The sequence below is a fragment of the Glycine max genome, chromosome 16 (genome assembly GCF_000004515.6).
Source record: "Glycine max cultivar Williams 82 chromosome 16, Glycine_max_v4.0, whole genome shotgun sequence".
Classification (NCBI taxonomy): Eukaryota; Viridiplantae; Streptophyta; class Magnoliopsida; order Fabales; family Fabaceae; genus Glycine; species Glycine max.
The window spans coordinates 21,457,082-21,466,495 of NC_038252.2; the positions used below are offsets into that span (position 1 = coordinate 21,457,082).

The 9,414-nt window shown below is 31.7% G+C and overlaps 1 protein-coding gene across 1 annotated transcript; it reads right to left on the minus strand.

The window, feature by feature from the left end:
- Positions 1-1,182: 1,182 nt before the first annotated feature.
- On the minus strand, positions 1,183-8,952 carry LOC100813521 (mechanosensitive ion channel protein 10). The gene is made up of 6 exons (XM_003548665.5): positions 8,374-8,952; positions 7,094-7,775; positions 3,752-3,875; positions 2,515-2,808; positions 1,862-2,064; positions 1,183-1,710 (listed from the first exon to the last, which is right to left on the minus strand). Exons 1-6 carry the CDS (start codon positions 8,897-8,899, stop codon positions 1,440-1,442), a joined length of 2,100 nt encoding a protein of 699 aa, XP_003548713.1. The 5' UTR covers positions 8,900-8,952; the 3' UTR covers positions 1,183-1,439.
- Between the last annotated feature and the right edge of the window lie 462 nt (positions 8,953-9,414).

Sequence of the window (9,414 nt, forward strand, 5' to 3'; positions counted from 1 at the left end):
GAGAAATCATTTAGTTGTCCTCACTGTCCTCATGCTTACGACTATCTGAAATCTGAACATTGAGTTAAGTATATTCTAATTCTACATTGTAGAGTTTTGTTGATAAGTCTCTGGATGTAGATAGTAAATTAGGCATTCTCATACAGTTAAGCTATGATTTTCTGATGGTCAAAGCAGCACACCAACTGCACAGTTTATTTCATTTCACTCAAGAGGTGGATTTAGATTTGTGATGTACACAATTGTATAATGGTAATTGAAACCATTCGGTTGATCTTCTTTGTCTTGATAAAGCATTGTATCTTATGTTTGTTTGCAGAAGTGTTGTTCCTCTTGTTATCAACCAATCTATGCAGTTAAATTTTGTCCTTTTGAGAAACAAAAGGTAGTCATAGAGTGTCGTTGACATATTGGTATGTAAATCACACTCGTTATTCAGAATATGTCCATGTTGTTTTTGAAGTATTATTGGTTGATATATTGGTATGCTTAACCACAAATCATTAATGGCATACTAAGAATCAAATAAACAATATTTATTGCAATACTTTGTAATAAATAAATTGACAATGGCAATGCTGATATAGAACCATATTTAACTAACTCCCCAGTGAAACAAGAATGATCTAATAGTTCTCTATATCACAAAAGAAACGTTTGTTAACTGTCAAAGTGAAGGTAAATACTACAAATACTAGTTGTAAAATGGACTGGAATTTATCAAAGACGTTTGTTAAAATTTGTCAAGAATTCACTTGGTAGGGACGTTTAAAGCTGGGCACGAGTACCGAGTCATACTAGTCATGGTTAAATACACAAGTACCAATTTTTGTCAATGGCAATATAAGTACTTAGTTTCACTTTTTCAGATAGGCAGAACTTGTTTGCTCGATGGAATCACCAACCAAAAGGATGAATATGGTGAATGTCAATACACAACTAAATATAATCAGAAAGGCCCCTCTTGCTGGTGGAAAAAAGGAAAATCGACTCTATTCTCCATATATAATTGGAGAACAATACATATAATATGTTTCCTGTCCTTTATTTTTTTTTTTCTAAATCATTTCTCATGTTAATGAACCTTTCCTTTTAAAATTTGATGACAAAATAAAACTGAAATTTCTTATGTCAATGACTGATATTTGCCAAAGGACCTGGTAGCTGTCCAATCACTTTTAGTAGAGTCTCCAATTATATTTTGTCCATCCACACGACTCTCTTACAATAATAATATATGTCACAACAATATAGAATGTATGCCACCATAAAAAGTATGGTAACGAACTTCTAATCATAAAATTAACAATGCACATATACCACCAGCAAGATAGAGCATAGCAGAATTGATGTTTGAAATCAAGCTAATTTGAAAGTATTTATCCAAGTGATGTTGCCGTAATTATTTCTGGGAAATGCAAAGAGATGGAAATTCCACTTCATGATTGAAACAGAACTTTGCTATGTTCAATATTCATATGGGTAATCTGGATCTCCTGAGGAAGAAGATGGTACTTGACACCATGGATCTCAAAGATCCTCTTCAATTCCAAGAGAAGTTCCGTTATCCTAATGTTTCGCTCACCGTAGTTCTGATGGTTGATGGTATGTTGCACAGATAAGCACAGCTTTAGCTTGTCCATATTCTCAATTCCTTTTGCTATCATGCTGTGTTTTGGATTCCAATACTTTGGCTTGCTCTCAATGTACCTAAACTCATAATCACACAAAGTGAAATATTAACCAAAATGAAGTTATCTCAATGCACTCCCTCTAATACATACTATTGGCAGTATAAATAAATAAAATAACAGTAGTTCCACATACAAAGAATTAGGAATAAATTAATTAAAAAACTTACATTTGTATTGATTTCTTGAGTGCAAGGATGGTCTCCATAGAAGTTGAAACATCAATGGTGAAATCAATTGAATCCCACATCTCTGGGCTCCTATAGAAATTGCTTATAGGCTTAGAGAGTAAAACTGCATTAGGGTAATATATTTTCTCATTGTCATATCGAAGAAATACTGTTGTCAAGATATTCATCTCTTCCACAATCATCTGTAAATGCATGTATTAGTACACAAATGTAATTAGTACATAAAACCATTAAATTGGCATGCAAATGAAGTAAATTTTGTATATATGTTAGAAAAGAGGTGCAACACCTAGTGTAATGAAGTGAAGGAGAAAATGTACTATTAAAAGTATCCAAGGTAGAGATTTAATCCCGAAATCAAGTCTAACAACTATTTTTATTTTCACTTTTTAAAATCTTTTTCATGTATATGCATCTTGAAAATGCACTCTAAAATTAAAGAAATCACAATTTACCTTGAGAAAAAAAAATGCACTAATAATGAAAATAAATTTTGTATTGTCACTCAATTACTATGCCGTGCTCAATAAATTTGTTCACTTTGCATAATCATTAAACTCTTTTATTTTTCCCTTCTTGCATTCAAAAAATATTTTCCTAAACTTGTTTAATTAGAAAGGTTGGAAAATTACATGAACTCCATCAATAACGCAGCGGTCTCCAATATCAAAAGGGTGCATGACGAAGACAAAGATGATGGCCTCCAACACAGTCTTGCAAGTACCTTGGAAGGCAACACCTATCAAAACAAACTGTGTAATACAGAATAATATTATCTTGATCGTTGCCATCTCCATCAGCAAAAGCATCACAATGATTATTATCACACTAACAACTGCGCTTGCTATTTTGTGAAGCTGTTGCACTGCTGTTTTGGTATCATTCAGTGATTGTGCTAGAGCTTTTCGTTCATAATAAGCTCGAATCTGATAAAAGAAAATTAATTGAAGTTTAATTTTTATACATTGAGTATAAAGATGTTTATACCATTAATCTATTAAAAAATCACCCTAGATATAATTTTTAAAGAAATTATTACAAAATCAACACAACCTTATTTAAAAGACATACATTTACATAGTTTTACTTAATGTATCAGTTTGTTTACATTTAAAATAAGTATTTTTAAAATAAATAGTTTTTTAAAAAATACCATTAATAAGTAGATAGCATTTACTTTTCGAAATAAGAAAAATTTCTTTTAAGCAGAAATAGTTTAGACAAATGTACTAAAAAATAAAAACATCAAAAAAAAGTGATTTGTCTTGAAAATAATTTTTTTTTTTAAAAAAAACCTACCTAAAACCTAAGAATGTGTTTGACTTTTATTTTTAGTTTATCTTCTCTTTAAAAGAAGTACTAGTTGAGAAAAAACTTTCATGTAAAGCTTAAAAAAGGTGTTTTTCACAGAACCAAAACTTGAAAAAAAAAAAGGAGATTTTAATTAAATTAATAGGTAAAACTTTCTTATAGCTTACACGAAACTTACTCAACTTCTTTTCTTTGAATCTCAACTCATTCTAAAATATCATTTTTAATTTATTTTTTACTGGCTTCCTAATTTGAATGTTTCACCGGCTACTCCATTAAATAATTCTAACAACTTTTATGTTTATTTCAAAAGTAAGTTTATGTTGATTAAATTAATTTTATGTAATATTTTTTATTTTATAAATATATTCATTCATATAAAGTGAGGCAATTAGTTTAAATGCATTAAAAAAATTAAATATGTTTGCCAAACAACTTTTAACTTAAAAGGAGTTTAAAAAAGCAGGAACAGAACAAAGTAAGTGATTTAATAACTTTGTAATTTGAGAAATATGATTCAACATCACTAGATGTGTGAAATTTAGTATCAAAACTTACCACCCAATTTCTAAATGAAGACCTGCTGATCTGTCCCGTTTCAAGTGCTCCTTCAAAGAGTGGAAATATGGTATGTATCTCAACCCTCTTCAAAAATCTCATGAGATCCTCCTCTTCAATATACCTTCAATAAATTAGAAAATACCATATTTTAATTAATTATCCTATTTTATATATATATATAGGTAATTATTTTCAGATGTTACTTATTAAAAAGTCAACCACCAGTTCAATGATTTCTGTCAATTAGTTAACTCAGTCTCAAACACATTATCAATGAAGCAATTTGCAACTCTGGCCCATCAAAATATTTCGTCCCACTTTATAGTTTACTCTTAATCTGATGGAGAATGTATTAGGAGCTGTCGAGAAAGTGCTTTTCTTGACCAATAAAATGGACCAGGCTAATACACCTGGTCTTGGTGGGACAATTCACAATTCATCAGTAGTGCTTTGCTTGCGCACTAAATTTAATTAGATTGAATAAAAAAATGGAAATTGATCACCGACGATGAACAGAAGGTAATTCTTATGTTGGTGCAAATATATAATGGATCTGAGAGCCAATGTGGTGTGTTTGACGGCCTAAACCAAACCCGTTACCTTAGTGCACATTAAATTACTAATACTAAGTCTATAACAAATCCCCACGATAAAATTTGATAAAAAATAAAAAAGTAAATGTATGTTGTCAAAATAAACTTTTATTTTAAAGAAAGAGTGACAAGATCGAATAACGCAAAATATTTATGAACTATTTATATTAAAATTGAAACATAGAAAGAAATAAAATGTAAAAATGAAAATAGTGGTATAAGAGAAATAAAATGCAAAAAAGTGTTTCAACGGAGAGAAATAAGCAAAAAGTAAGGGGATAGACTTTTTATTCAACTATTTTTTCTTAAGATAACTTTAACAATTCTTTAAAGTTTCATGATATGAAAAATTATTATTATTTTAAAAATGAAAAAAAAAGTGAGAGCTAGTCTTTCTTGACATCTTGTCCATTTGGGTGGAAGTTTTTTTTACTTGTTTAAAAAAAAATATATAGTTTCCTCTCATTTGAATAGAAAAAAAAATATTTTCATCTTATCTGTCTTTTTATCTGTTTCCTGCTTCCTTTACATAACAAGGGTCATCTACCTAAGTTTTTTTACAAAGAAATGTGTAGTCAAGTTAAAATATTTTAGTTTGATTCGGGTTCATTTGAAATATATTCTCTATTTAGTGTTTTTAAAAGATATTTTTTTCAATTAAATTTTCTATTTAAATGGAACTAACTCAATTAAATTTAAATTTATTTAAACCGAGTTAGGTTAGATTAGTGTATTTTAAAATAAGTAAATTTGACAAAAGAAATAAAATTTGCTATGAGTGCTCTTGTTGGGGTATTTGCTATTTTCTTCTGTTCTTTCTTTTGCAGCGTGACGGACTGTCACACTGAGCAACCAAAGAGAAGAAACACTTAGCACAAATTGCGGAAATGGGTCGATCAATGGAGCAGAGAAGTGAAATACAAAACAAATGGACCACTGACTCAGTACGAAATGAAGCACGAATTTGGTTTATTAGGTTCATGAGAATCATGACACGCCCTCTAGACTTAGTATTTATATATTTTAAGAGGATCATAAGGACCACAAAACAAATGTAAAAAATGAACGCGGGACCAAATCACCCAACCCACAATATATATAGAGTGCTATCTTATGACATCTGGGTCCGAACGTGCTCTTGCAATATCCTGTGACCTGTGGTGCAAATCCCATTCACCCTTCTCATTTTTCAATAATAACAACAACAACAAATTCAACCTCTTCATAGTAGTTTACTTGTAAGGGGATAAGTGCTGATCACAACCCTTAGCTTTGGATTGAACTACTCGAAAGTGGCTAACTTTTTTGGGGGGGTATTTTCTTATAGCGTTTGCTTGTATATTAAAAGAATAAAAGTACCTTAATTAATCACTCGTACTGTCCACTGTTAGTGGCTTAGAAATTTTGTGTCATGAAATGCTAAATTTTTAATCCCACCAAACAGAAGAAATACGGAAATTTGACCACGTTTTATACATGCATGCCTTAGATTTAAAAAGATAGAATCAATAAATATAATATTAACCCTTCAAGTTTGCATAGGATTTGACTTAATAATTTTATTCATGATCTACTGCAACAATTTAAACTTAGCTAAGGTAAATAAATAGGAAAAGCATATTCTTACATCGATTTATTACTCTACAAAATAAATAATTTACTAATGGTCTGCCTTTTGGTAAGTTTTCGTTGACATGGACTTTTAATTACTGACGAAAATTAAATTGTTATAGTATTACTATTGTTTGTCTACATTAATACTAATTAAGAGTCCGTATAAACATACATTCAATTCAATTATATTTAATTATATTACAACTCACTTTCATCCTATTTTTTTTCTAGGCCTCTTTACATTTTTCTTATATTACATATCCCATCTATTACCTTTTCTCTCTATATTTTCTCCCTTCTCTCTATCTCTCTTTCTTCCGCACCAATCAATCCACCCAAAATGAAGTGAATATTTATAATTTTTCATTCTAAAATGTATTTGTTCGTGACAGGGTCAACTATAGCTAGTCAGAGATCTGATGTTTGGGTCTCAGAGAGAACCAATAACTATGGTTTGTCCAATTTAAATGAGTATCACATACGATAAATTTTAACAACCAAAAATTTTAAACACTTAATTAATAATTCTTTTTTTTTCTCTCTCTTTCTTTCTATCACACTACATCATCAATCAAATCAAATATTTATCTCTTTTCTCTTTCTTTCTCTCTAAAGTTATACAGAACTCAAGATTTTCCAAAAAAAAAACATTTTTCATCACATAAATAATAAATAATGGAGAGGATCAAGGATCCTCGTAGATCCTTGGACTATATTCACAATTAAACATTGGTTTCATAAGGAAAAATGAAAAAGAGTACCCAACTCTAAAGAGATATAAGAGAGAAGAAAAAAATATGTAACCACATGTAAGAAGAATGAAAAATAGAGAAACTAATAATTGAAGATTTGAAGGAGTAGTATCAACATCAATACAATTGTTAAACATTTATATTTTATAATTTTCGTCCTGATTTATTTTCTAAATTTGAAGTGGAAAACATATTAGTCAGTTAGCAAAATCTCACATCAACTTAATATTTTCTATTTCATTTTAATCCTAAAAAAAACACTACACGAGATTCTTAGATAAATAAAAAACCAACATGTATGATAACCAAATCCAAAACCTAAACTAATAAAATGCATAATTTCAAGAGAGAGAAAAAAAACCACAACATGCAGCACTTACTTGGCACCAGGTTTGGCAACGTTCTTGAAAATCCTCTGAGCACAGTTCCTAGCCTCCCACTCACTACTAATCTCAGACTCCGCGTTGCCAAAATCATCCACAGTCCTCGAAATAGTGGACAAGCCGGAAGACCTAACATAGTTAACAAGCCTCTTCACGCTCCACGCTGTAGCGGTGCTCTCCATGCTCAGCTTCCTCAGCTTCTCCATATCAATCTTCCTCGATCCGAACCTCTTGGACTTGTACAAGTTCTTGGCATTCCACCTCGCGGGCATCGACTTCGATCCCGCGAGGTGGTGCTGCCGCAGCACCTCCTCGGCGTCTTCCATCGGAGGACCCGAGAGGGTCTCGAGAATGTAGTGATGGAAGACGCTCTCCTTCATTCGGTCGAAGTAGGTGGTGACGTGGAACGAGGACGCGAGCATCTTCACCAGCACGATCTTCACGAGCCAGATGGTAGCGCCCACTAACACTGCTACTAGGGCTTGGAAGACCTTGTTGAGGAACTTGTGGTTCTTCTTTTGGACGTCGTTGAACACCATGCTCCAGTAGGAGAGTAGCACCAGGCCTAGCCACATGCAGTTTCTTATGCTGTTTCGGAGTCCGTAGATGAAGTACAGCACCTTCTCTCGGAGCATGAAGTTTCGCTCCAGGATGAACACCGTTAGACCTACCACCCACCCTGAAATCCATGTATATTGTTAACATCCATCAAACCCTATTTCCGGTGAAATTATTTCATGTTTTGGGACAATTATGGTATCAATTAATCTTCACATCACAAGTAGCATATTGCTGTTAATTTTTTCTTGTAAATTGAAAATTCCAATTTTATTTTTAGTAGCCATGATAATGGGAAAGATCGGGTACACCATGTTATGTTATATGGATATCTACAAATTGTGTATATAATTGCCGATATCCACACACACACATATGTTAAAATATAAAATTTTAAACAAAAAAAAACATATAGTTATACTAAAAGGAAATAATTTTAAAATATATATTAATGCTAGAAATGAATTAGAGCATTTTACTTTATATATAATTATCGGAATTTAAATAAATTAAAAGTATGGGGTACCCTGCAGGTACAAGTACCATATTAATTTACGTCCAGTCCAATTAATGACCGAATATTCATTTTATTATTAATTTTTAATTCATAAACGACATTAGCTACAAGTATCCGCTAGTACGGATTTTAATAAAGAATCGAAAGAAAAAATGAGATGATAATGAGAGTGAAGAAAAAATTAATATATATTTATAATTACCAGAAACCAAACGGCCACTGAACGTGACCATTGCCATCACACACCACCTCCAAATCTCCAATCCCAAAAGGTGCATGTTCGTTATGGAAGATATGGTCAAAGAACACACCAAGCATGCCAATATGTTGAGGAACAAAATCCACTCCATCATGAGCCTCCACTTGATTTTGAACTTCCTCTTTTGGTGCAACTTTGGGCCATGCTCCGAGCCATCCTCCTCGGTCTCATCCTCATCCCATTCCAAATCCAAATCGTTATCGTCGTCATCGTCATCGTCATCGTTGGAAGAGAACTTATAGGTGGGTTGAATAATGTCACTCTCTTCAGCAACTTTGTTGCGGGGGACATTATAGTTGTATTCTAGGATTCGGGATTTGGGTTTTGAGAAGCTGAGACGGTTAAGAGCTCTGACTTTTAAGGGATGTTTGGGTTTGTCCTGATGGTTTTCGGATTCCATGGAGGGTGGTTTAGGGTTATGCTGGTCGAGGAAGACAACAACTTGGTCTGAGGACCTTGTTTTCTCCATTATTTTAGGATAGTGGGCACTTTCTTGCTAAAAGTTGATGAGAGAATGGAGACTTAAAAACAAACTTATATAGAAGTTTACACTAAACTTATCAATTTGGATCCGCGAGAGTAGTTTGTGATTTTTATACAAGTTTAATTAATTTTTTCAATTAATTTGATTACCAAATGTACCAATAAATTTTCATGCTGTGATAAATTATTTAATCAAACAAATATTTAATAAATCTAACTAAGTGATAAATGAAGATAATTATTCTGATCTTTTTAATAAATAATAAATGAAGTTATATCTCTTTAAAAATGTTATAAAATAATGCTTATCGAAAATGTGCATGGGTCCATGTTATTAATTTATGTAAAATTTGATCAATAATAATAATAATAACAATTTAATTCACCAAAAAAATAATAACAATTTCGCTCTAGAAATTAGGAGGGCTAGCTGTGTAATACTCCCTCGGATTACAGCATGAAAATTTAATGGTGAATATGTTATTTAGTTAGGTGATTATA

Coding starts and splice junctions, on each gene's coding strand:
- LOC100813521 (XM_003548665.5), bottom strand. CDS start 8,899: ATGGAGAAAACAAGGTCCTCAGACCAAGTTGTTGTCTTCCTCGACCAG. Junction 3,876..7,093: donor GTTGCCAAACCTGGTGCCAA/GTAAGTGCTGCA, acceptor AATTTATTGAAG/GTATATTGAAGAGGAGGATC. Junction 2,809..3,751: donor CTTCATTTAGAAATTGGGTG/GTAAGTTTTGAT, acceptor TTCTTTTATCAG/ATTCGAGCTTATTATGAACG.